This window comes from Amphibalanus amphitrite, unplaced genomic scaffold (assembly GCF_019059575.1).
Source record: "Amphibalanus amphitrite isolate SeventyFive unplaced genomic scaffold, NRLGWU_Aamphi_draft 000869F_arrow, whole genome shotgun sequence".
In the NCBI taxonomy this organism is placed as follows: Eukaryota; Metazoa; Arthropoda; class Thecostraca; order Balanomorpha; family Balanidae; genus Amphibalanus; species Amphibalanus amphitrite.
In genome coordinates, this window is record NW_024882363.1 from 92,778 (window position 1) to 120,645 (window position 27,868).

The following is a 27,868-nucleotide window of genomic DNA, read 5'->3' on the forward strand; positions in this document are numbered from 1 at the left end:
CACGGCTGAGCAGCGGATCGCGCGCCGCCCCTGCGCCAGATTCGCCGCCGACTGGTGGTGCCGCCCGTGGCGTGAGTGACACCCGTCACGCTCGTTACGACGTGACGCCGTGACTCGTGATGGCGCCGTGTGACGGAGTTACGAGCCTGATGTGACGCGGAATGTGTGATGTGTCCAAAATGTTCCGCCGGGATTAAGGACAGATGCCCTGCTGCGATTTCCTGTGAAAGATTTTGATGTCCACCCAGTGTAGATGCATAACCTGCCTGTGATACCACTCAGTAATTAATTTCATTCAATCTCATTCAGTTTCTGTTCTCCTTCCATGCTCCTTGCTTCTTCCCCATGCCTCTCGGTGCACCGATAACACTCTGCAAACTGCGTCACGTTCCGCGAGCTACCTACGCGGCGCGACGCCCCGGCATATGACTCGGGCATCCGTGGTATGCCCATTGCCCAGCGCCCACGCTGTCACGCGGCCAGACTATTGCGGGCCGGCCTGCGCACGGTAGTTAGCTAAACTCTGCTAGCTGGTGGGTGCCCCGTAATGCAGGGGATTACCGTAGTGTTGTGGCGTGACTTTCGCTGCCGTTGACGCCGTGGTAGATGGTGTGTGAAAGGGCGCGGGGACACTGAAATATCGCCTTTGCACATTTGAACAGGAGGGGACCGAAAGGTCGACTGGCTGGAACGCGTGCATTAATCCCGTTGTATTGGTGAGAAAAGTCATTAAGAAGTTGTTATGTCTATTTATAATGCAACGTCTTACCCTTTTCCGGGGCTCTTGTCGCCCTTGTTTTGCGTGACGGCCACTTCTGTCGAAAATTGGCCGATTTCAGAACGAGCACTGGGCTGGGGCTTGGGGTTCGTACAGATCCGTACATGATACCAAGGTGCTGGCTAATTCATTGGGTTTTGAATCGGTCCGCTGCGTCCGTTTCCTCAGCTCTCCGTCCGCGTCGGCCGTCGATCGGTCATCCACCACTGTGTCGTCTCTCCGCGGTGTGCGGTGTCTCAGCCCTGCCGCCATCACCAGTCAGTCTCCGACGCTTCGTCTCGCCGCGGTGTTAACGTTCTCAGCCAGCCGTCCGTCACCACGCCGATGGTCATAACACGGCCCCGGCCGTAATCGCATTACCCGAACGCCGTCAGCGGTGCGCTGCGGCGCGCAAATGGCCGTCGCCGGTCGTGAAATGACGCCGGCAGACCCGCTGACCCGTCCTGTTCGGCGGACGACGAGCCTGACCTGGCGACCTCGCTCGTGTCGGGGACGACAGTCCTGACGACCTGTCCTTCCTTGCTCCAAGTCCTGGACAGAACATTCCTGTCTTTCTATCTCACCATGTTAGTGTCTGCTGCTCCGTCAGCTGACCCATGCTGGCTGCGGCCCAGCGCGATGCCAATCAGGCCCCGCGGGGTTGGGTCGCGTACGGGGAAAGACAACACATCTGTCTGTGTCCACGCGTGGAAACTGAAGGGTACACGACACCAATCGGGGTGTGGGTCGGAAACCCGGTGTGGGGTGGTCCCGGAACACCAGCTGGGAGATGCGGTGATCCTCCCAGAGTAGTGCCTGGAACCACGGCAGTCGGCTGCTGGGCGGGGGCGGCGGCGGGGGCGGGGGCGGCCGCCAGATGAACGCGTCACTGGGTGATTCATGGCTGCGGCGGAGCGCCGGGGGCGAGCGCCGGCCGCCGTCGGCCCGCCCTGGCGAGTCGGTCGGTCGGCGCGGGGCGGACTCGACACGGTCCCCGGTCGACAGATACCGTGTCGGCCACGCCGGGTCTCTGAGAGCACACGGCCGGCCGGAGATGAATGGAAACGTACGCAGCGCCGGTACACATCGGTGTTTTCATTGCAATTGTGGTCATGGCGGCGATGTGACTGCAATGATGGCAACAGAAATGCTTTCCTTTTATGTCGATACCGTTAGACTTCAGGCTCGTAGCATTGCCATTTCTTTGGAATGTGCAGTGACGCGAATGGAGTTGATTCGCAGTCACTCCATAACCTCCAGCGACCCCACGCATGTTATCTGCGCTGTATGCAGAAGACCGATCCCAGTAATGCTCAGATAATGCCTATCATCCATCATCGAAGGCCATCGCTCTGTAAGACACCACTGGTACCCCGTTCTCGACACGTCAAACAGCGCTGTCATCACGGCACCGCCATCGGGGGCCGCCGGTCAGCCTCGCCACTCGCCCCATTAGCAATTGGTATTTGTCCATAATCGGTCAGCCATTGTGGACGTAATGGGCACCAATCGTCGGCGGTGCGCGCCGTCAAAAGGCGGCCGGGTCAACACTGCACCCTGCTGTCGGCGTCGGCCCGCGGTCGGCGGCCGCGGCCGGTCCATTGAGGGCACGGTGCTTTGTTTGACCCGGGCGACGGGCGATGACGGCCTCTGGACATCGCCGGCCGCCGCCAAATTCCATTAGCGTCCACCGGTGGAGCGGTGGAGCGGCCGGCGCGGCCCGATGGGCTAATCAGGGCGCTGGGTGTGTGGCGGTCGTGCCAGGAGTCGCCAGGTGGGGTGACGGCGAGTTGGAGGGGTGCTGAAAGAGTGTGAACTGTGGACTGTGAAGGGTGCTGAAAGGGGGTGCAGGGGCTTGGAGAGGTTGTGTTTGTAGGATTGGGCAATTAGTATGAACGGGACGGAAGGGTATCGAGTGATGATTTATTTCAGAGGACAGAATTAGTTTGAATTTTGATGCGAACATTACCGCAAAATAGACCGGCAGCTGACTTCATTAAACTCATTCATGCTCATCAAAAGCAGAACGATAATGACATGCCATGGAACGACAGCAATTTCGTTTCACTTTGCACTTGCAGCATTGCAAAACTTGTTTAGTACACCGTAACGCCAGAACAGCCAACGATAAATACTGTCTTGATGGCAGACAAGAGACCCACCTGCAGTAACAGACTCACCATTGGAGCAAGCTGTCCCGATGGCCGTACGTCCCACTCCGTCCCAGGAGTCTCGCGGAGTTGACGGTGACTGGTATGACGGCCCGCCTCTCTGCCAGCCGACGGAGCGTGGCGAGCGGATGACAGTAGCTCTCCTGACCCCGGAGCTGGATCCAGCGACATCCCCCGCGACCCTGTCAGACGCCGCGCTGTCTGCTCCGTCAGACACGGGGTCTGTCTCGTCAGAGGCGCTGTCTGGATGGCCGACTGTCGAGTGGATGTTGATATCTGAGCCCGATTCTGTCTGACTCTTCACCAGTCCAGTGGTTGCTGGTAACCTTCGCGTTGTATGTCGACTGGTGATAAACGTGACAGTCTGCTGTCCTGTACCGACCACAGTCTAACAGCCTCCACACTGTATTTACCGAATAAGGTCGCTCCACTGGTGCATGGCTATTCTGCGACCTTCGTCATATACAATGCAATATGAGCACACAATGGCATCACTCGTCCCTCGCCACCATAGGCTCTGAGCTCTGTCCGCGACCTCACCGTCACCCGTAGCAGGGTATGATACACCACCGACCCGCGGGAGTCGACAGCCGAGGCCGCTGGAAACATCAGCTCGGAGGCTATCCATCGAAACGGACCGACCCGGGTGACCCGGTGATGGTGTCTGCCACAGTCATCTCGCTGGGTTTTTATTGGCGGCGGCCGGTGGTGGCTGTGTTTTAGTCGACGGTCGGCGACCGCGCCGTCAGCAGTGGCACCTTTTGACGCGGCCCGCTGGATTTCCCCTGAGGGTTGTTAGTTTTGTCGCGCTCGAAGCCGCATTAACTCGGCCTTGTGGCCATCATCTAAAGTAGATGGCGACGGGTGTTGATTGGATGCGCGGATGAGGCGGCTGGTGTATGGGGAGGATGGCGGTTACGCGGCGGTGGTGAGAATGAGGATACTGCGACTTGCATATCGGCATTAGCATGCTGCAGTGAGACATTGCCGCGACCAGAAACGTCGTGTCGTAGTCCGGATAGAAGCATACACCCTGTACACGTGTTGCAATGCATTAGTGCCGTCGAATCGAAAAGTACCCCTGACTCCTATGGGCGGTGCCCTCACTTCCAACTACTGTGAATACTGCGAACTTCGACCATCGTGAATTGTTGGGCGGTTTTGCCATTCAGTTTGGCGGTGGAAATGGCTCGAGTTGTTGGGTCCGTAGGTCGCCGTTCAACAGGTATAAGAAGCTCAATGCATCTCATAAAACGCCACACGATCGTTTCGAACCGCAATGACCGCAATGCTCGGTCAATCGGTCCAGCTGGTTTGTGCTCCTCCCGCTAGATGGCAGTGTGTGAACGCCTGGATCGGTAGACTGTGCCGCCTGACTCAAACACGCTGAGTACTGCGTCCGATCTCTGTCTTCATGCGTATCGCTAAGTGGGTTGTCGTTTTGTAACATTTTTCGTCTCGGTAGCTGTCATCATGATGCGCTTAGTGCTTTTTGGTAACAGAATAGAAACAGTGATGCATTCGAAATTAGTTGTTTGGCATGTCAGGATAAGTAAATCATCCTTGCCAAAGAAGTAAAACACCTAACACAAGCACACATGCAGTAAAACACGATAAAACACATATGCATTTCATCATAACAGTTTCTGGAAATGTCCTTTGCACTTTTAAGCTCCAAGTAGGTTTATTGAATAAGGCGAACATCCGTGCATTATGGCAGACTTGTGCGTCACTAACCTACTCAAGAACCCAAACACACTCTCGCTCAGTTTTTCACTCTGTTCCCGGGCTTTCCGTCTCGTCTCCGAGACTCGGATAACGCTGCAGCCACACAAGCCGGCGCTGACTTCTGTCTGTCAGGGCTCGTAACTGTTACAAACGACCCTGTTAACTGGGCCTAATTCAGTCGGCGCCGGCCCGACACAAAAGCCGCCGCCGCCGTCCAGACAGCCCGGAACGCTTTTGTGCATAATATTTGCAGTCTTGTTGTGCCGCTTGCTCTTGTGATTTATGTTTAGGAGGACGTTTTAGTAGTTGAGAAGGGCGGCGTGAGCCTCTTGATCCAGCCTGGCTAAGTTTTCAGTTTTGTTGATCGCTAAAAGCACCTAGGAGACATGCCCGTGCAGAAAACATTGGTACCTGTGCACTGTGCAGTAATCGTTGAAAGTCGCCATTCCCGTTCGCGGGGCGTGGTGAAGGCATGTTTGCGATTCCAGTTAGGCTCGTTAAATTTGAAACCTCGTTAAACTCGGCTATTGACCGGGCGTAATCCACTAAAAGAGCGGCTCATCCTTTTAGGGCGGCATCTTTTGTGCGGCGGTCGGTGTCCGCAGCGGCGGCGGCTCCCCCCGGAACTATAATATATTGTTTTCATTAGGGGCGCGCTGCCTTATGTGACGGTGCCATGCCCGCGTCGCTCGGGCGGCGTATGTACCGCCTGCTGGTCGCGGCCGGCCGGCGCACAGTGTGGCCAAACACCAGTTTAGCGCGAATTAAATCCCAGCGCTGCTCGGATCCGTTGAAAATGGTTCCCTGGTTTCAAAATTGACACTTAAACCTATGTGAGACCTTTTACGATGCATTATAAATGCTTGCTGACAAATAATGGCATAGTTCCGCCTCTAAAAGTAAGGAGAACTAGCTTACGACGGGTGATGTGCTTACCAGGCCAGGGCTGTGAAGTCGATGGAGTTACTCCGACTCCGACTACGGCTTTCAAAAGTCAATTTCAACTCTGACTCCGGGCAAAACTGTCGACTTATACGATCGACTCGGACTCTGACTCCGCAGCCATGGCAAGTCCACGCAGTCGATGGATTTTCGGTGACTCAGACTACGAGTCTTGGTCCGGATTCCAAAATCGATTCCGATTCCGACTCTGACTGCAGGGTCAGAACTGTTGACTCCGAACGACTCCGACTCTGATCACGAAATCCTGGAATTTAACCGCAAATAAGAGGCATGAAATTGTGGGTCCCAGCAATGATGGGCATGTTAGGAGGAGGAATCGTTTACGAAATTCCCATCATTTCTCTGGTAAATTCTTATGATTGTCCAAAGTTTGCTTGAAAAAAATCAACATCTAATTATGTTTCTGTGTGAATGTTCCTGGTGAAGCACATGAATCGGTAGATGGTTGTTGAAATACACGCACCGATAAAACTGAACCTCAGCAATGGGAGTAAAAACAAAGACTTACACCATAAGCACCTTCATGTCACTAACCCTCGCCCGTATTGGTGTTTTGCTAGCCGCGAACGTAGGTCGGGTCAGGTCAGGTCAGGCCAACCAGTCCTGCCGGGTATTCATAATTAATAGGTGTCAACCGCCAGTGACAGCTTCGTTGCATGTTACGAAGGCACCAAAACTTCTTCCTAAATGTTCAAATGGTTACTAAATTCGAAATCAGCTCCAAAAACTAGCCTGGAAGCATGTAAAACTAAAAAAGGTGAACCAAAGTCATCAAAGGTCATTGAACTGACCTGACCTTCAAGTGATCTTGACACCGACCATAATGCATGGGACCAACATCATAATATCACATGTTTAGACGCTTGAAACCACGAAAAGACTGCAAACGCGCGGCTAATGCAAGCAAACATACGCCCAATCGCGCTTCCGGCCAAACATGGTCTCGAGAAATAGGTCACAGGTCAAAGGTCATTGGGGTCAGGGTCGTGACATTTAATGGGTAGGTGTAAAATTGATAAACTCGATGGTACTAAAAGTTTCGTCGCGATCGGCCGCTTTTTACATGAGCTTTTTGCGAGAAACCGAGAGGGGTCCTTTCGACCCCCACCCTCACCCCCTATATGGGCGAGGGTTGAAAAATTGTCAAGATTTATTCATTGGCGACCGTATTTTGCAATATAACAAGTCAGAAATACAGCGTTTGAGCCATCCGCGTAACGTTACGGAGCCGCCGCCCCGCCCACCGGACGGGGGGGGGGGGGGGGGGGGCGGGCCGGACCTCCCCGGGCGGGCCAACCCGATACGTTCAAAGCTGAGCCAAAGGCCGGGGGGCAAGTTGGGGCAGGGTTTCTTGAATGGGTCATGTCCAGAAAAGTGTGGCGAATCTTCTCATGGTAGATTTGACGTGGAGTTTTTTGGCCATTTTCTTATATCTCTACGTTTTTAAGATGGACAGTGTTTTCAGGGGATGTTTGAAAAGGTCATTTTCAAATGAGCATAACTCATCGGTTAGTCCAAGGATACCTATAGAATTCGGGTATACTATCAAATATAGGCTCAGTAGTCATATGCCACTCCAATTATTTCCAAACCTTTCCGACAATTACGCCAAAATGTGTTGTAAACATGACGCGGGTTTTCGACGATTTCAGCACAGCCGGGACCGACATTGCGTATGTCCACTTTAGCTAGCTTTTTGGACACCGAAAGGAAGACATTGAACCAAAGTATTGTGATATTTACATACTTTGGACAATTTCCTATCGACTGATAGTTATAAAAAGTCAAAATTCCAACATTCGTTTTTTGATTAAATTCGCGCTAATCTGGCGTTTGGCCACACTGTGCGGCGGTGCGGCGGAGTGGTGGAGTAGGCTCCTCGCAGTGAGGCGCCGCGTCGGCACCCGGCACCCGATCGACAGCGAACGCACGGTCGGCGAATTTTGATCAGCCGATGTGAGCCGTATCGACTATGGTATCAGGCGCCGCATCGACAGCTGCGTCGGCGCGATGCTGGCCGAGGGCAGGGTGCTAGTTTTATATAAACACGAGTGGTTTAGCAGCGTTTCAGTGCGGGGTTCCCCGCCAGTGGATGGGTCTGGACTGGGTCAACGGCTGTCACGGTAATGGATTCCACTCAGTGGCGGGATGGACCTCATTTCCTCCCTATGAACCACTATGAGGGTCCAGCTCGTCTACCGCCTGCCTTCTGACTCTAATTTTAGTGCACTATCTCAATGCCTCATCCGTGTAATGTCCGGGCTCATCTTCGGGGACTTCCCCAGCCAGCCTGCCCTCGGCCCGCGTCTGTCGCCGTCTCAACCCGTCCTGTGCCGGCCCGGGGCGCCGTCTCCATTAATCATCGCTCGTGTTGGCTGAGCGGCTCCGGTGGCGCTCCGTTGTCAGCGGCGCGTGCACGGCGCGTGATGGAGCCTCCCTCGGCGGGCCCTCAGCCGCCGGCGTCGGCGGCGACACGACGTCGACAGTGGCGACCGCGCGGAGCAGGCGGCGGTCGTATTACAGTCGCCATCACCTCGGCCATTAGTTAGCGGCGTGATTTATGACCTGTTTGTCGCCGCCGGCGGCTCGGAGAGACGCACAGGCAAAAACACTGACAGCAGCCGGCAGAAATCGGCCGCCGAGCCTCTGCCGCCGCGCAGAGGAGGTGGGCTGTGAAGGCGGGGGCGGGCCGGCCGGGACTGGACGAGATGGGTGGGATGAGAAGGGGATGAGGCGGGCGGGCGTGACGAACGAGGAGAGGTAGGAGATAGATAAGAATTGACGAAGATGGAGATGAGATGGGTGGATGGAAGTTGGCACTCAACACGGTGCTTTTGATGAGCTGGCTTGCCTAATGTTGAGCCTGAAATGTCTCCGATTGGCGTGGTTGTTATGAAGCTGACTCATGCAAAATCCGCTCAGAAGGAACAGAAAACATTACTAGAGCATGCAGAAGGCTCAGAATCTGGCAAAATTATTCGACTGCAAATCTGTTAACCTACAAATCACGCTTGGCTCTTTCAAGTCGCTTTTAAACTAAGCAAAAAATGTGCCAGGGGATGCATAGTGCTGCCTGACGCGAAACGGACCCCAGTATATCCGAAACGCAGTCTTATTTAGCTGTATGCTTGGCCTAGCGAGATCCACAACCGCTTTGATGTTTTATTCACTCCGCTCGAAGTGCAGCTGGGAAGCTCAGATAGAATATTTAACCTCCTCTCGTGAGATTTAATGCCATCACGAGACATGCTGCAATTAGATGCGACACTCGCAAGTGAGCCGTCTAAATCAATTGCACCCTCCGTCCCTGTGCCTGTCACTGTCACATATGTATAACATGTAGGTAGCCCTCACCGTTCTGGGGCGGTCATGACGCGTCTGTTCCGGCCTGCACCACGACAGCCGGCCGTTTTACGTGCCGCTCCATCCATTGCAGGTTCAAACATTACCGATCTGCATTTCATCAAGTATTTGACGCGTGAGTAGCGGTGTGATCCGACCCGGGCGACGACGGAGTCTGGCACGCAGCCGGCGCCGACACTGGGACTTCTTCGGCTGATATCATTGATGTCGACTTGGATTTTGGCTTCATTTGAAAATTGCAGATTGCGGAATATCATAGAAACCCAAGCTTGTGACTTATTTCAATGTTATTTGGTCCTGCTGTGGACACCAAGTTCCGGCAACCTTGTGTGCCGTTTGAAACATTTTTGCAAGTGAACTGAACATCCGAAGGAAGAGTCTGCGTTCGTCGGCTGCCTGTCCGCCTCTGTCGGAGCCCCCGGGTCGGGTCTCGCCGGGAAATGATTTGAACGAACACTGCTCTGCCGGAGATCCGTTCTGAGATTTACTGCTGTGCAAAGTAGGAATGACGCAAGTACGCCAAGTTTATTAAAACTAATGCGTTGTTCAGAGCGTATGCCTGATCTACCAGCGCATAGGCATCTCCGGTAGAATAGCTGGGGTGAGGCCGACTTCGAAAAGGCTTCGCGAAGATTGTGAGAAAAATGAAGGCGCCGCGGCCCGCTGCTATCTGGGGCGTAAAATAGGCCCCGTGCTGAGTTTGCTTCTGCGCGCGGTCGCGTCATTGCGAATTCGCCGAGTCATTTTCGAATCGGCCGAGCCGCCAGTTGAGCTGTGTGGCCGACTTTGTGCCGTCTCGCCGAGTCCGGGCCGCCGCCGGGACCCTGTCGCCTCCCCCTTGACCCCCTTTCGCCTCCCCTCCCAACATATCGCTCCCCGTTGGCCCTGCACGGCCAGCTCGGGAGCTCAGCTAAGCGAGCTCAGCTCGGGACAGACGCGTCACCAATGGCCGATTGCTGTCGGTCGTCCGGCCCAATCGGCTATCCGTCCTCTTATTGAATGCATCGGCCCCGCTGACCGGGAGGTGATGAGCGGACCGACGGCCGACGGGTGACGTCAGCAGACTGGTGTGTCGTCATCCGTCACCTGACGTAATATCACCACCTTGCCACAATTTCGTCTGATGTCCCAGGATCTCGACGGCGGCCCGGACCGGCGTGGCGGCTCAACGGAGGCTCATTAAACTATTTTTACCCTGGGAATATCGTTTGTCGCAACTGTTCAGTTGATTGAATGTGATTTGTGTGTTCTATCCCTGTAATGTGATTTGTCGTCCGATACCCATCTCCCCCGCTGGCGCTGTCTGACTCGGTCCTCCTCTCGGCAGACCCGCCGGTGATCACGGAGGAGCCGCGCGACCAGAAGGTGCCCTACTCAGAGGCGGCCGCCTTCTTCTGTCGGGCGCGCGGCGACCCGGCGCCGGTCATCACCTGGTGGCGTAACGGCGAGCCGCTGCAGCCCAGCCTACTGGTCGAGTTCCCGCAGGGCAAGGGCTTCTGGGTGGAGCCGGTCCGCCGCACGACTGACGAGGGCGACTACGAGTGTGTGGCAGAGAACGGCGTGGGTGATCCGGTGCGCGCCAAGGCCTCGCTCACCGTCATCGGAGGTAGGTGAAAGCGGGAGATGAGTGTGTGTATGTGTGTGTGTGGGGGGGGGGGAGGAGTACCGGGACTGCTTGTTGTTGTCGGTTAAGGTTTGTTGCAAGTTTGAACCCTTTGGGATTCGTGAGAGCCAGATCTGAGTATATGATTACACTGCCTTCTAGAAAGGAGCTTGTCTGGTGTTTCAGACACCACTTCACTATGCCTCAGACACCCTTATCGTCTAGACAACGACAATGGGCCAAATCATTGGATATCGTACTGACCCACAGGGACCGCTGTCGGCACTTGTATCAACGAACATTGAGGAGACGATCTAGGTGGATCTGTTGACGGATTACGTCACTAATTACGTTGGTAAATTCGAACTCGATGTGAAACGAATCATCGAGTCATTTATTTGAAGTGTGAATGGGATGTTTAAATAGCGTACATATTTGAGAAGGAATCTGCTGAAAGTCTGTTTCACTAGGAATGTTTAATTCGAATAGAATGATCTGTTCTAACGAACGAGCTGTCGATGGCTGCAGACCTTCAGCCGTTTTTAGTGGATGATGGCCTGCTTTGGCTGTCCCTGGTGTCATAGAACGATGAGCCTTATAATCGCCCGAATGAAAAACCAGTTCAGCCAAATGATTCATTGAATGTCAAAATTTAGTGTACACGCTGCGATGAGAAGACAATCACTGCAAGCTCCATTCATTCATACCTCGCCAAAGTATGTGGGCTGCATGCTGCTGCTGCGTCCCGTTTCGGGTCCGTCGGATGACCCTGAGTACCGCCGACTGTCGGGCTCAACAAGTCTGCCCCGCTCGGCGGCGGCGGCGGCGGCGGCGGGGATCAGCGCGGATGGAGCGATCAGGCCCAGCCGCGGCCGGCGGTACAGGGTGCTCGATCGGCCGCCGCTCGCCGAGAAATCCTCGCGGATCCTCCCGGTGCTGAATGGTGGGCTTATACAGCGCGCCGCGGCCGGGATGGGCCGGCGCGCGCCGAATGGCAAGGAGCTGCCCCCGCCGCGCGGCGAGCTCCCCAGGATGGGTTCGGCGCCGGATTGATGCCACATTTGAATTGGGTTGTTTGTGCTGCCGGTCGGCGGATGAGCCGGCCGCAGAGCCGCGCCCGTCAATGGTCCGAGCAGGCTGATATCAGCACCCGCCGCTCTCGACTCTGATTTGCACCGAGGTGTGGGGAAGTGATTTGCGTTTGAATATGTCAGGCTGTTATGATTTGACATATTTTTCCCCCGGGATGTCATTTCCCCTTCGTTGGGAGTGACGCGGTGAATATTAATCATTTACTTTTTTTCGTTTGCTTGACCCATGCATATGTTTGGTTATATGTATGCTGTTTCCGACCGTAATTGATCTTCATCGTAACTTCATCCATATTCCAATTCGTTTCTATTTTATCTCATCGCTTTGTACGTTTTTGTTTCGGCTGCAAAAGCTTCATCATATCTCAAAACTTTGTTTCGTCTTTGTCCTTCACTACCATATTTTTCTCCTTTGACCTTCAGACAGCCGTCTGTTGCTCGGACGAACTCGCAAGCCGCGCTCATTTGCTCTGTTTAGTCATACTGGCCGTGACACTGAGTGTGTTTTCCGGCGTTAACTCGGCCTAATTTGCAGTTCGAGCCGGCCGCTGTCTCCCCACTGCTGTCCGTCCGACGCCGTGAAAGCCAATCGTTGCCGACGGTCGGGCGATCGACTCACGCCGTAAAATCGCCCCGTGCGCCGTGTTTGTATCCGCTGCGCCAATTTCCGCCGCCTGTCGTGCCGCTGTTTTTGTGGCCGACAGCGTCACCACACCGGTGGGGACCTGTTGTCCCCGCCGGCCGCCGCATAAATGGAAACTCAGATTTACGGCTCGGTCGAGCGACGGTTGTAAATCTGTCCTCTCGTCACCGCCGGCCGGCCAAGGAATGGGCTGTGCGTGCGACGGCTGCGTCCGCCGGCGCCGACCGTCCCCGGAACGTCAGAGGAGAGATTGGATCCTTCCGGGACGATTTGTGGGAATGCAACGGAAAATTGAGTGATATTTGCTGCACACCGAATCCTCTTCTCCCAAGATTTTGACGTGAATGTCTTGCGCCATTTGGTGTCCGTGGAAGTATTGCTCCGTGCCCGATCACCTTTCAGCCCGTGAGTTCCCAGACGCCCCTGGGATCGTGAGCGACTCGTGGCTCCGTCTCGGTCGCCGTTGCCGCCCACGGCACGTCTCGCCGCCCCCGCCCCCGCCCCCGCCCTGGTCGGCGGCGTGCCGTCTGCCGTCTGTCGGAGTGTGCCGTGTCGCACCTGGCGTCGCCGCCGCCACACTTTATGGTGGTTTATCGCTGAATGATGTGGGCATGTGTAGCGACTTCATTTCGAGTCCCGGCTGTAACGGCCGGGCGGGGACCGCCACCGCCGGCTCCGCGGCCGCCGCCGACGGCCTGCTCACGACCCGAAAAGCTACTCGCCGAAATTAAGTGGCGGCAAGTTGGCGAGCCTGTGTCCGCCTTACGACTGTGCTCCTTACAATGAACGAGCGGCCGGGATGGCGCCAGGTGGCTCCGCACCGGAGGGGGGTAGGTGTGAGGGGGCGGGGTCGTGACCTCTGGCCGATGTGAACTCGAGGAGATGTCGGAGAGACCGGGGTCACGTCTGTGGCGGTAGGATTGGATGAAAGCGACCAGCTCTGGAAATGTTGACTCTATGAGACCGGTGTCATTTCTGCTGGATGCTGAAGCTGACTCGATGTTGATGTCTGCTGGGATTATGTTACTGCGCTGCAGAGAGGCCATTCAGCTCTTGCCGGCACGTAATCAAGAAGCTACTGTAAGTAGTATTGAGGCTGTCATATCTCCGCATTGAGGAGGACGGAATAGGCTAGATCAGATGTTAGTGGATCCTCAAAAGAAATAGAAATGTTTGCCTGTCATGCAGTGCATGCATCTTAGCCTACCCTTTCGGTTTTTAGGCCAATGTCTGTATGTGATGTGTAAGCATCTACGTAGCAAGAAACACCATTGAGTTAATGTCTGACTCTGTAGCTTACATAACATCCCGATTTGAAGGCCACCTTGGTCGATCCTGTCCCCTTGGGCCTCGTCAAACCCGTACCGTACTGCTCCCCGCTATACAATGTATCTTGGTCAAACCTAAAGCTAAACGACCTCGCCGGACCGCCACATCTCCCTGTCTAACCCGCCCTGCCACCGCTCCCGACTGACGCTCCCCACCGTCCGGTCACCGTCCTGCGCGGTGGGTCGCGTGCCACACTCCGCCGATCCATCACCCCCGGCCGCAGGTGGCCGCACGGACGGGTGACAGCGCCACCGCCGCTGCCGGCACCGGCTCGTTTTTACCCGTCCCTGCTCATTGATAGATGAGCTCCCGGATGACGTGGGTTCGGAGTGCTGCCGTCGCTGCCGCGTTCGCAGTTGTTCACCTGATGGTCTTAATGTCAGAGGGCGTGTCAGCAATGTCAGCAGCGTCACCCGCGCCTGCGTTTTGTCAGTGCGACTGTTGAAGCTTGAAGGCGCAGTTCTTCATGACTGTAAAGCTGGCTGTGAATGATGCGTCTGGCATGATGTTGCATCATTGGTGACGCATCGTTAGCTCAGACAGCACGAGCCCCCACAAACTACGTATCTGGCCGTGAGACACATTTTACTCTGGACTGTTGAGACCTTTGCGACGTCACTCGGCAGACATACCTGGCTGGTCCCTCTGGTCCTGTCTCCTCACTGCCCCATAGACCGCTCCCCTGTCCATTTTGTCGGGGCGCGGCGGCCGTCAGCCGGCACTGCGCCTCTCCACTGGGATGGTGGCGCGATGTTTTATAGTGCGCCGAGCGGCCCTGGACGCCGCCGGGGGATCGTTCCCGGCAGCAGTGGCCGCACCGGCGCTCTTTATATTCATTGCGGACGGTGTCGGATCGGCGGGCGGACCGCGAACGGGCCCGCCGCCATTGTCAGACCGGACGCAGTAGGCGGCCGGAGACAGCGGGACTGGCGGAGACTGAGACCGACCGGCGCCCACAGTTTTACGACAGCGCAGTCAATGCAACAGTGGGTCAGTTCTGATCACAGCTATAGCCTCCTGCAATAGGACGTTTGTGGGAAATCAGGCAGCGGAAACGCCGTCTAGAATTTTATGTGATGGGTTTCTTGAGGACCCGGAACCTCTCAAGAGCATGTGAAAAGCAGTCAAAGGTCCTCAAGCTCTAAATATAATAATACTCATATCGTACCCTTTTCGTCTTTTCCGTCTGAACGCCTCCGTATCGGCCGGAGTGATGTGACCCGGCCGCAGACCGGAGCTCCCCACATGTCACCCCGGGCGCCCCACATTCCGCCCCGGGGCGGACCGTGCGCCGGCCGTCGCCGGTTTCGGATGACAGACGCTCTCCGTCTTCATCGATCGAGACGGGATGCCTCCTCTGCGCCGAGTCCATCCAGTGGGGCGAACTGGACGGGAGACAGCTGGGGATACTCCAGGACGATTAGAGACGATTGGAGGCCGCTCCGCACAGCTGGGGACGTTTGAAGACGGCTGGGACTGTTGGATGTCTGAGGATGGATAGGAGTGCAAACAGAACTACCCGGAGCTATTCAACTATGCACTGAACTACTTTGGAACCGACTGGAGCTGTCTTGAGTGCCTGGAGTGATTTCAGAATGTCAGGGACTATAGAAAGATGACTGCTCTTCAGCCAATCCACTGGGGCGGAGACTTTATCCACCCTGGGCCGCGCCGCTGCCGCTGCCGCTGTCGCCGCCACTACTGCTGCTGTACCGCCCCTCCCAGGACAGCCCGCTGCGCCGCCGCGCGGTGCCCGTCTAGTTATTCGATTTGGGAGGCAATGAGTCAGACCTGTCAGCGCCTAATTTAAACCTTACCGGGAAACGTGCGCCGGAAGGAAACGGTTAAAGTGCGTTTGGCGGAGGACGGGACGCGGCTGCGCCGAGGAAGATGGAATGGGGACGGCGCGGTGGTGACAGCGAGGTGGCGCCGGCTCGGCTGATAAGAAAGGGGAGTGGAGTTACCTGCTCCCGGATGTCGAATCTAACTCCCCGCGCCGCCCGCCGTGCTGGAAAGCCCGGGCGTTGGCGAGTGTTGTCCTGTGTGGTATGTGAAGCACTGTAAGGGCGGCTAATGGCACTCGGTCCTACCTGTTTCCGAGGATCATTGATGTCGTTGCGAGGGTGTCGGATACAATGGCGGCTTTGTGCGGTGTCGACCTCTGACCGTGTTTGACCCGGCGGCGCCGGACCGTCACTGAAGAGCTATCGATCTCGTCCATATTGGAGGCGGCGGCCGGTCGACCGAGCACCGGTCGCCATTCTTCCGCGCGAGGTTATCGGACCGTCTGTGTGCTCAGAGGCCGACTTCTGAGGCCAGATTCGGTTGTCAAATGCAAATTGGGTTAATATACGATGACGGCTGGCTTTGAGACCGAATGGCGGCGTCGTAACGCGAGCGGCGCCGATGGCGGCGGAGCTGGAGCTCAGACGGACCGGCCATCCGTGGAATCGTCGGCCGTCGGCGCCGACAGCGGTCACGGAGCGCGCCGCTGTCCCGTGTCTCCCGTCCCAGTCCTCTCCGCCGGACCGCCGCTCACCGGTGCTCCCTCCCTTCCCTCCCGTCCACCCCGCGGCGACGGCACAATATTGTCCGCGCTCGCGCTGGGCGCCGGTGATTTAGGTGTTGTGCCGCCGCGGTGGCCGCCGGCCGGCCACTGGCCAGATTGCAGGGCACGCCACGACAACTTCGGCCGTCCGTCTTGTGCGGCGGCCTGACTGCGGCCCGGAGCGCTGTTGGACGCTCGCTAAACGCTACGATTCTCTCTAGTGTGTTTCATTGCTGCGTTTGATGCAGTTCGTAGGTGCCTGATGTGTTTTTAATCAGCGTTTTCTGCCTTTCCCAGGTGCGGACAGCGTGCGTCCGTCGGGATTTCCGCGGATCACGCAGGACCCGATGCCGCAGCCGGTGGAGAAAGGCCGCGACTTTGTGGTGCGGTGCCGCGCCACGGGCGACCCGGAGCCGACCATCCACTGGTTCAAGGACGGCGTGCCGGTCAACATGTCCGACAGCCGGTACCGACTGCGCGGCGAGCCCAACAGAGGTGAGCTCCGGCGCGTAAAGGGGACATGAACGGCGAGTTTCAGCGCATAAGGCATATTTCTCTTCATTTCCTGGTCTCAAGTTAAGCGTATACATACAAGCATCGCCAGACAATATTATTTGTACATTGCACATTTGGCGATGAAATTTGAAGATGTACATGTACAGCCCACCGCTAAAGTAATGTAGGGTTTTACCAATCTCAACGGTTGGCTTTGACTGGCGATTGTTTAATGCGGAGTGATCGAAAAGAAGATGTCAATAGCTAAAGTTGCAGCTGCAAGGGTGAGGATACATATAAGCTACATTCAAAGTTTCATTGTAGTCTGGCTAATCGTTCCTAAGCTTCAGAAGCAGAACACACCCATGACTGAGACCACACATTACTTTTGCTGTGGACTGTACATACAACTATGTACAAGCTGGGTGCCAATTAAATGACCGACCACCCTGAAGCATAATCATATCAGTCACTGTAATAGACTATGAACACAACATTCACCTTTCATTGTGTCGGCATATCATGAAAACAGTTTTGCTTCGTTGACAGTTGCAAGTAATGAATTCGAACTTTGCATGACTGGCTGATTGTTTGTTTCAATGCGTGCATGCCGGTTTGCGGAAGTGAATTAGTTTCATATGACCTGTTAACCTTGAAAACAAACGTGTTGTTAGTGGTTGAGAATATGAGGCTACCCATCAAGTGAGGAACAGTCAATTTTCCTTTGCCATTCGGAACAATGCGAAAGCGCGGTTATTTCCATTTCACTTCATAGCTAATGTTAGGTGCCCCTGTCTACACCACATCCATTTGATAACGCTATGCACTCATCCACCCTCTCCCTCGGTACTGACCCGAACAGCCAACTGCCGTGAGCCTGATAAACGCACGCCGATCAACGGATAATGCTGGCGGCGAGTAGCGCCAATGCGGCGTGTTTGGCGCGGCGGCGGCGAGAACGACGCTTCGCCGTGGCACTTGACAGTGACCGGCTCCGAAATCGGTGACAAATAGCGTCAGACCGCTGAAAACGCGAATCGATGGTTATTGCTGCACTTTGCAGCACCAAGGTGCGAGATTGACAACCGATGTGCTCATGGGTATGCTGATTTTTGTGCAGCATTTTCCCTCGACGGGCAAACAAAAATATTCGGAAAATTTACGTCGACCGCTCAAATGTATGTAGGCGCACCTACCATATTTGAAGCTAACTTTGACGTTTAAACTTTCTCAGAAAAGTTGCTGGTTGGTTCCGGGTTAGCCTTTGTCAGGTACTGAGTAACTGGAATAATGATATTCATATGCATATTGGATCGACCGGGTGCAATGTATGACGCCTTTATTCCTGCCACTGCAGTTTCAGAACTATGGTTATACGGTGCCGCAGGCTCTCGCAGCCTCTTCTAGGAACAGCCGCACTCAGCTTGCTTTGTATCCGATAAGATCCAATTCCGTTTGCCTAATTTGTCGTCATTTAATCCACGACTGGGCGTGTCCATTTGTTCCCCGAGAACTCCCAGCGGACGTCTGCGCGGGACGGGACGTCTCGCCATCCCCCGGCCGGGGGGGGGGGGGACTCATGGCTCGCCCCTCCCATGTCGATACGTGTCCCGGTCGGCAGTCGCGTCTATCGCTGTAGTTTGTCGGGGCCGATGGGCCGCAGGTGTGGACTACGGCGCATCGAACGTCTCCCAGTGGCGTCCGGTCCGACAGAGAGGCGGCCGGAGCCGACGGGCGGAGGACATTTCACAGGCGCGCCCGGCCAACTTTGGCCCAAGTAGGCGCCGATGGCCTTTCCATATGTTTCGCAGACTTTCCATGCCACCCTGCTCTCCGATTTTCCGTTCTCCGTTTCTAGAAGAGTCCTCGGAACAAAGCGGTCGGAGCGCAGAGAAAGCGCTGTTTCTCAGCCCGTGTACCGCTCGGACTGGCGAGTCTCGCAGCTGCCTGGAGGTTAGGCTGTACCGTACTACACGGCTGTCGTGCGGCACAGTCTACCTTTCAGGCGGCCCAGCCGCCCGGCCTCGGCCCCAGCAGAGAGCCGATGATGGCTCGTCCGTACGAGACAACTTTTCTGAGTTTTTTATTCTTCTTTTGTTTTCTCTCTTCTTTCTTTTCTCTTTTCTCTCTTTTTTCCTCCATCCCTCTCTCTCTCTCTCACTTCTCCATGCTCTCTCCCTCGCTCTGTTTTTCTCTCATCTCATCCAATATATTTTACACATTCATTGCTCTCTCCCCTCCCTCTCTTGCACCACTATCTCTTTTTCTCTCGCTCTTTCCACCCCCTCTCTCCTCCTCTCTCTCCCCTCTCCCTCTCAAATAACTCAGGCTGTTCGGCGTGTCACCTGGCAGCAGAGCCTTTGTGTGCCCCGGGATCGATAGGTGGCACCGGCTCACTACTTGCCGCCGACCCGACCGCCGTGTAATGGAAGTCAACCGACCGGCACCGCGCCGCTCTGACGCCCCATCAGTCGCGGTCGAGACGTGAGTTCGATGGTCGAGAACCGGTGACGCATCGGATGTGGGCCATGGCTATATGACGTGGCTACAAGGGTCTGTTAGTAAATTCACTAGAGTGAAATACGCCTTGGAAAGACAGCTGGCTGGAGAAAACAGCCTCGTAAAATCCTCAAAGATGGCGTTTGCCGCGGACGGCCTCTCTTACCAAGTTGTGCCGAAAAGTTACGCGGAATAAACTGTGAGAAATACGCCGCGCGGTGAAGACTCAGCGATCGTGCGCTCTGGCGAACATGGGAAGCCCATTTGGCATTGAGAAGATATTGACCACGGGGATACGGCCACTCCCGCGGCGGAGTGGCGGACGCTCTCCACTCACCAGTTAGGAAGTGTTTCAGTGGATGCGCTCTGTCGGCTTTGGGTGTTTATAAATGTGCTCTAGTCGCTGTCTCCGATAACAGTCTGAAGAAGTCCACACTCCGCAGTGCTATGGTCTGCGAGAACGATGGCTAGCTTGTCTTCAGAACATACAGAAAACGATGCTGAGCACAAGCCGCTTTTCGTTGATTTTGACCTTTCTGCATGGGCTTTAACCCGCGCGGGGCTGGGGGGGGGGGGTAAATTTTACCCCCCCTCGCGAATTTTTGCGATATCTCAAAAACGGCGGCGCGCAGCGCCGCCAAACTTTCAGTACCTTTTCTTACATCAATTTGACACGTTCCCTGAAAATGTGAGCGAAATCCGTCGGAAAATTTTTGAGAAATTGACGTTTTAGTGACGTCATGTTCGCCATTTTCGCCTCAAAAACGGCAAAAGTTCAAACGCCGCTAACATCTTCATTTTTTAAGGAATCAAGACGTAACAAAAAAGGTTATACGTAATTTTACTTTGTCTATCAAATGGCTATCTCGGTTTTTTGAAAATGTTGGATTTTGGCCTAATTTTTTTCAAAAAACTGACTTTTTTGGGAAAATCATTATAAAATCCAAAATTTTGAGTCTATCGAAAAAACCGGAATATATGTCAGAGAAGTGGTCTATGTGCACCTACATACCAAATTTTAGAAGAATCGGTTCAAAAATGTGGGAGTTATTCAAAATTTTATGACGTCACGACACACAAATTTTTTGAAAAATGGCTTTTTTGGAAGTTCTAGACCTCGTACGGAAACAAAAATAGCACCATTCGATTCGCCGTGAAAAACTGCATCAGATAGACACCTTTTTAGGCCTTAACAACCAACTTCAAAATTTGACCTCACTTAACCTGACCTTGACCTGACCTCGACCTGAAATTCATCCAGAGGTGGTCCATATCACTTATTGAGTGTGCCTATTGAATTCTATGAGTAAAATGACCCATAAAACATGTGTCGCACATGCCCTTTTCTATATTTTGTTTTTTGGTGACCTGACCTGACCTGACCTGACCTTGACCTTGACCTCTGAATGATATTGTATGCAACGAATATTGTCTTGGTAGCCTAAGAACACGTTTTGGGCGATCAGTCTCAGTCCATGACTCCATTCTTCGGCAACTACGGTGCAAGGCCGATACTGTAGAAACTTGCAATTTGTACCCTTGACCTGACCTTGACCTTGACCTCAAACTTTAAATTAAGTACATGTTTTTAGTAGTTCGTGATGAGAGCTTTCGATTGGCGTTTGAATTTTCCAAATCGGACCATTAGTTCGGGAGATAACAGGGGGGGTAAAATTTACCCCCCCCCCCAGCCCCGCGCGTTCGGCTGGAGACCCCAGCCCCGCGCGGGTTAACTGCATTCCTTGACCTTTTCTTTCAATATATTTAACTTAATATCAAGTCATGGCACACATCATCATTCCTGCCCATTACAACTGTCACTTCCTGATGTGACGTTTTCGGGTGAGGGCGACGGGCAGCTCTTAGTGATCCCATAGTGATATGTCGGAATTCAAAGCTCATTCCCTGAGCCGTCCACTGTGGACCAACTCGGCGGGAGGACCATGGTTCCGCTGCCGGTCGGACCGGGACGCCGGGACGCCAGAGGAGCAGATGGCTCACCGTCTCGTTGTGGCTAACTAGCTCTATCAATATGTCGAACTAAGTGAGCCGGCCGCCGAGCGGGCACCGACACTCGCCGAGAAAATTTACGACATAGCCGCTAACAGTCTCCTTTGAATGCTGATTGGCTGCATACGAGATTAGGGCGGCGGCGCAGGGGCTAACTTGGGCGGACAACTTTGCATGCCGGCTGATCGTAAAAGGTCAGCCACTCGGCTCGGAATGTGCCATCTACCGCGGCTCGCGGCAGCGTGGTGTGGTGTTTGAATGTCCTAACGGGACCGACTGCCTGCTGGCCAAATGTGATACTTTTTATATTTATTAGTTGGTTTAATTTTATTATTTTGGTAAGATCTTTAGATGCTCATAAATTGCTGTCTTCTCGTAGCTTCCGTCAGTCATCGTATTCTTTCGTGACATTCTTAAAAAAAACACCGTGGTTTTAACATTATTATTTTCTTGGCCATTGTTTTTTCTTCATTCTGCTTATCAGGTTTGTGTAATGTGTACTAGGTTACAATTGAATGAGAACGCATTCCAGAACTGTGACCTCATTTCACCATTCATGTGAATATTTTTACACAAATTATTGTCCTTTTCTTCGTCACAGCGCATGTCTGAGACAGAGCATTGATGACGTAGTTCCATGTAATCAAAACTGCCCGCGGTCATTAATGCTGACATTTGTCATGATTCGTGTTCTTTTTCTTTCAAAAAGCCAGCAAGGCTGGGTCATTAGCACTGGGGATTTATAACGCGGTAAAAATAACCCTGTCGACAAAGTATCGCTCATTAACCGCTCCGCCGATGACGCATACGACTCTGATTAACGTCCATGATTCGGGGAACGGCGGCGGGGGCTGGAGCTCGCCGAACCGACCGCTGTACCCAGACGCACCGGGCGGCCGGGCGGCGTCCGGGGGCCCACGTCCGGCGTCCGCGCCGCCAAAGACAGAGCGTCTGACAAATGACACGTCGCCACCGGGTGCAAATGCACATCAAGGAAATGGAGCCGGCCGCCACCGGCCATTCGGCAGAGTGCGGCGCACCCGGCCGGCGAAACGCCGACCATCAGCCAGCCGCCAGCGGCCGAGGAGCTAACGGCAACAGGGGCTGGGGCGCCACGAGCGACGCACGGCCGGAGGTGGCGGTCGCCGTCTGCTGGTAGATGGTGATGCTGGTGAAAGGATTGGCCGATAGAAAAGCGATGGTGATAGTGTGCATGAAAAAGTTGGTGTGTGCAGGCACAGCGCACGATTGTGTAATGTGTATGGATAACTTGTTAGAAAAACTTACGCCCCGAGCTTTTGCAGTCAAGCATCGGTTTGCTCACCTCTCCATACGGACGCCTCTCTTATCGTCAATTTTGTTTTCTGTGGGCTTCTTAGTCTGAATCATTACCTTTTCGAATAGAATATCCATTCGACTGTGTCCGGATCACTACTCTTCTAATTTGTCAGGATTCTTTTACGTGCCTTCTTTATCGCACCTACGGACGGGTGTCCGTTTCGGCGGCCCGTGCCGTGCAGTGCCGCCTGCCCACGCTGTCAGGCTCGACCCGGCCTAATTCGGCTTTACGAGGTGCGGAGGGTATCGTCACACTCGGCTAATGTCGGCTCGTTACCGGACGGATTCCCTGACGGCTTGTCAGTGTGTTTGGGTAACGGCGGGGTAGAGTCAGGGCGGGGTCTGGTCTGGTGCCATGTTACTCCGTACTGGTAACTCATTGTACTCCTCAGTAGCGCCCGAATACGAGCCCTGTGCTCTGCCCGCATTGTGCAGGTGCTGTGGCATAGCGCGCGGCTTATCCTTCGGTGATTTTTGGCATAAACAGAAGCAAACAGTCCCCGCACGACTTCGGAACTTTCAGATTCATAAATTGGATTAAAAAAGTTTTCCGCTCACGGTATTCATTCGCGGTAATTCCGCAAGTAAGGCAAGCTGTGCCTGTTTACTCAATGTGGCTTCAAGGGTTCTATGAAAGGTAAAATTTGATGTTATCACATTAACATTAAAAGAACGTTTCAAAGATATGTAACATCAACGCTTTGTGGCTAAAGAACCGTCCATCATCCCAATAGCAGAAACATTGCAGGTATTAGCAACCAAAGGCTCGGTTTTTATGTTTATCAAGGCAGACTGAGATTCGTAGCCGTCATTTTGTAGCTATGACACCATTCAGCATTAGACCGCGGAGTGACGGACACCAGAGTGAACTGCGTTTCGCTTTGATCGGTTCGGTTTCATGGGTCGATTGTGTGTTTAATGTTTTACTTTACGGCCCAACATGCGTAAAATGTGCGTTTTAAAAATGTTGCAGTCCGCTAGTATAAAGTTTATCACCGGTAAAGTCAGTGGCTGCCCGTTTATTGTTAGATGATTACAGGAGATTGAAACTTTTCTCGTTTTAGTACCTGCTTTTGTTCCAAGACTCTATAGTGTTCCAAAGTTCTAAGAACTTGAGCTTCCTCAACCTTTTTCGGTTTTACTTCGCGCCCCAGTGCGCCGCTGTTCTTTTGTTTGCTGTCGCTTAATGATTCGCAGATTCATTCTGGGCGATTCATCCGTCTGCTGTTCTGTTTCGCTCTTTTTCGTCTGTTCACCACACAACCGGCTTTGTTGTCGTCGCCAGCTCAATCTGGCGTTTCTCAATCTGACTGTTTTCATCTCCTTCCTCTCGGTGCGGGCCCGCCCGGCCGCCCGCCCGCCGCGCTCCAGCTCATTTCATATATATCCATATTCGCGGCGCGCCGTCACGCCCCACATTGTGCGCTGCGTTTGAACTCGCCGCGCGCTCCTCTGATGAAAACCGAATCCACCGTTCGAACCTGTTTGCAAACGGCGTGTGGTCCCGCATTTCTCCCGCCCCTAATGATGGAATAATGGGTCTCCTTGGCTCGCCGGCTGGGTCGCGGAGGCCGGAGTTCCAGCCCGCCCGGCCGCCCGCCCGGCGCCCCGCCCGGCCGCCGCGGCCGCGCGCGCCTCGCTGACGGCTCCGTATTGAGAGAATCCCGTGTCCAATTGGAGCAGCCCGGCCGGCCGGCGCCCGGTTCCGATGCAGATATTGCAGAGCGTCCGGGAGGCGGCAGCGCCGCTGGAGAAAGTCGGAAACTGTTATCTACACTGCAGCTGCGAGCTGTCTTCGATTCTCTTCGGCTGAACGTTTCTGAATGGAGCCGGACGTTTCGTTTGGAATATATCGTAATCCGAGCTGCAACAAATGTGTAGTTTCGCGACGAGTTCGGACGACGGGCTCAAGTGTCAAGCTGAAAGTTTGCTGCCATGTCTGACATCCGCCTGGAGTTTACGGCGGTGCAATGGGGCGTCAGCGACGCCGGGCGGGCGCGTCTCCGCTCCACAGTGCAGGTGACAAACATGATTAACCTGTCGGCCGTGGCGGTGGCGATGCCCGACGGGCAAGTTTGCCTTGTTTGTCGGGCAGTAAACAGTCCCTGCGGACGGCGGCGGCGGCGCCGAACGGGCGGACCGACGGCGCAGTGTGAGAGGGCTGCGACGTCGGCGCTAGGAGAGGCTGGGAGGGATAGTGGATCCCGGGTCCAGTTCTTCGTGGCGGACGGCGGTCCGCCGACCGCCGTCGCCGGTGACGGCTAACCAGCTGCGAGCCGCGGCCGGCGCAGCTGCTCCCGGACACTGGGCCGCGGCCGGCACTGCCAATCGGCTGATGGAGCGCCGCCGACCTCCTGGGAGCCGGCCGAGGCGCCGCCCGAGGTCCGGCCGGCGCCGCGCAGCCGTTAGCGGCTCTTTATCGCGCTCAGCGCCGCCCACTATCCGCCGGCGGCCGCCAGCCGATCGCCGCCGGTCGTACCCGAGCACTCTGTGACCCGACTTGGATCGTTTCATCAATCATTTGTAGCCTTTCTCTTGTAGTTTATAGCTTAGTGATGTGCTATAGATCTCCTAAGCTCATGTCTATGTTTACTGTTTCATACCTTTTTTGCTGGTTTCTACTTAGCGGATCAGCTATCGGTGTTGTTCCCTTGCCACCACCGCTGCGTCGCTCCCCGGGGACATTTTCAGCGTCCCCCGGCTATTTACGACCCATTCGGCGTTGCGCCCGAACAGCCTCTCGGCGCGCGCTGGGCGCTCGCGTGACACCGCGGCGCTGCCGTTCGCGGCGTTCGCTCGTCTGACACACCGTCGTGTCGCAGAGTTTAGTGCGGTCGTTAGTGCCGCGCCGGTCGCTCAGCGGCGTGGCGGCGGTCGGGGAGGGCCTGTTTGTGCGCCCGAATGTCGGCCGGTTTTTGAGCTGTTGCCTTGTTTTCTCGGTGATTGGTGCCGTGGGGGCTGACCCGTCGCCGTCGCTGTCGCTGTTGGTGGCGGCTGTGGCTGTGGCCGGGTCACTGTGTCCGCCCGCCGGAGGTGTCGCCACTGACGTGTGCCCTCCGCTCCGAACTGCGCCGACCTGCGCTGTTGTGGTCCAGGCATCGTTCGGCGGCCGGACGAATTGACTTGTTGACGACCGTCGTGCGTGGCGGCCGAGATTGAATGGCGACCGCGCTCCCTTCGAACCGCAGTAACCACCGCAGCCGATTTTTCGATGCAAAATAGGCGCCCCGTGGAACGGTCGGCCCGGTCCATTTCGGTGACGGTCGCGGTGAACGGACCATCAACACACGCTATGACGAGCCGGCCGGAGCGGCAGCAGCGGCGAGGTGGGGCGCGTCCCCCGTCCCCCGGCTATAGTTTCACCCGCTGTGAGGCAGGTGGGCGGCGAGCGGGAGTTTAAATACAGTGCGCGTACTGGAGCCCGACTAACTTATGCAAATGTGGACCTTTGACCGCAGTATTCCCAGAGACTGAGCCTTTCGCATATCCAATGCACTTATGGCGGGCGCAGTTAGATGCCAAGTGGCTCAGCTGGACTGGAAAGGAGCTGAGTGTGGCTTAGTTCTCCGAGTAAAATGGCATCTCATGAATGGGTTCGTATGCGTCCTTAATGCTACCTTTTGGCCGTATTTCCTGACTTAAACAGCACATGGGACAGCATGGGGCATGCCGGAATTACAAAGTATCTTTTGCCGTTGTCCTTCGGTGAGTAAATGGCCACCTGACTCCCTAGGTCCGAATTTTAAATGATTGGTTTTTACGGTTTTTGCTAATTTCCAGATCCACGTCATACTGGGTTTGAGGTGTGTCTTTAGATCCATCCCGTGGAGTATGCATAATGCATATTGTCAGCACCTATCCTATGGTCTGTTTACAGCCGTAGGCATATAGGCTGTAAGTGCGGACCGATGCGAGTGACCAGCAGGCAGAGCTGTCAAACGATAGATGTGGGTTCGTGTAGCTCAAACAGTTTCGAACCTATCCGTACTGAAACAAGCGTCTCGCGAGTGTGTTGCTCGCACTGTCAACTACCGGATTCATGAGACGAGCCAACTCTGTCCGAGGCCTGCCGACACCAGCGCTGGGAACGATTGTAGGCTCCAGGTAGCGGAGTGGTGTCTGGATTCCAGACGGTCCCCCGGCGCCCACCCCGGATGGCCCGGTACGATCTCAGCGACTGAGGAGTCGGACCGGCACCGATTGGACTTCCCAGAAGTCGCCCCGGTCTCTACGAGCTTCACTCTGCTCGGCTTGGCTGGCTGGGGTTGGGCTGGGCTGGCCTAGCTTGGCTTGGCTCGCTCCGGCGAGTGCAGTGTGTCGAGAAGTCGCCAAAGTTCACCAGTTAAAACTCTTCTCTCGGGAAGTTTGCTGCGTTCGTTTCGCCCCCGCTGGACATTGTCGTTTCGTTGTAAGCCTTTTATCGCCGCTTCCCCGAGATGACTTATGGTGCCAATTAGGCGTACGTCTGTTTGTTTCCGCTTCTATACGCAGTTATATGCTCTTATTTATCTGCTTGGTTAAGTCATACTACGTATAGCATTCCCGAGGAGGGTGAAAACAAGCGTTCATTTTTCATTTGTGCTTTACTGTGGATCGTCTTGTTTTGTCGCGGCAGAAAACGCTCCCTGTGTTCATATTCGCCCGGTTTACGACTGTTTCGCCCATTCGGCCTGTCTCTATTTGCCTTGTTGCTGACGCCTTGAGATCTTTATGACATACGGTAACTGCCATTTGTCCTTTTTACTTCAAACTCCCTGGAAATAACATGCGTTGCATTGTTTGCATTTCAGTCTTTCTTTGCACTGTATGATGTATTCATTTTGTACGTCATTTCCTTTTGTTATTTCAGTTTGCTTATCTTGCTTTAACCGTCCTTCTGGCCGGTGCATTTTATATGTCGATCCTTTGCAGATGATACAAGGTCGCTGCCTGTCTTGACGCAACTCTCCATTAAGCTCCTGTAGCTGTTTTGTATTTGTTGAGCTATCCTGGCTAAGCTGCGATTCCATTTAACCTTATTTTGAAATCACCCATTTCTCTGCCTCCATTATCAACGTCTGTAGAGGAAGGTAAACATCGGTATCAATTTGTGCATCTTTTGCAATCCCACTGACGAACACACAAAGGATGACCGGTGCCTCCCGACGACGGGGTTGTGTGAGTGTGACAGTACCTTCGAATTAGCACCCTTTCCAGTCTTGTGGCTCTGTCTTGGGGTCTGCGTGGCTGATCGATGGGCCTTCATCAGGTGGCCGCGCTGAGACGCCTATCCGGACGACCGGCGGCAAAATGGCAGTGGAAACGGGGGCGACACACCGGAGCATTACCAC

The 27,868-nt window shown here is 54.6% G+C and overlaps 1 protein-coding gene across 8 annotated transcripts in view; it reads left to right on the forward strand.

Moving 5' to 3' along the window:
- LOC122367418 (tyrosine-protein phosphatase Lar-like) overlaps window positions 1-27,868 on the forward strand; it is a 135,234-nt gene that overhangs the window by 53,758 nt on the left and 53,608 nt on the right. For all 8 annotated transcript variants that reach the window (XR_006254055.1, XR_006254054.1, XM_043340463.1 and 5 more), the window contains 2 exons: window positions 10,310-10,588; window positions 16,494-16,691. Coding sequence is in view for 6 of the 8 variants with exons in the window: in XM_043340463.1 (XP_043196398.1) it covers window positions 10,310-10,588; window positions 16,494-16,691 (477 nt within the window). In the remaining 2 variants the exon portion in view is untranslated. The remainder of the gene's footprint in view (window positions 1-10,309; window positions 10,589-16,493; window positions 16,692-27,868) is intronic.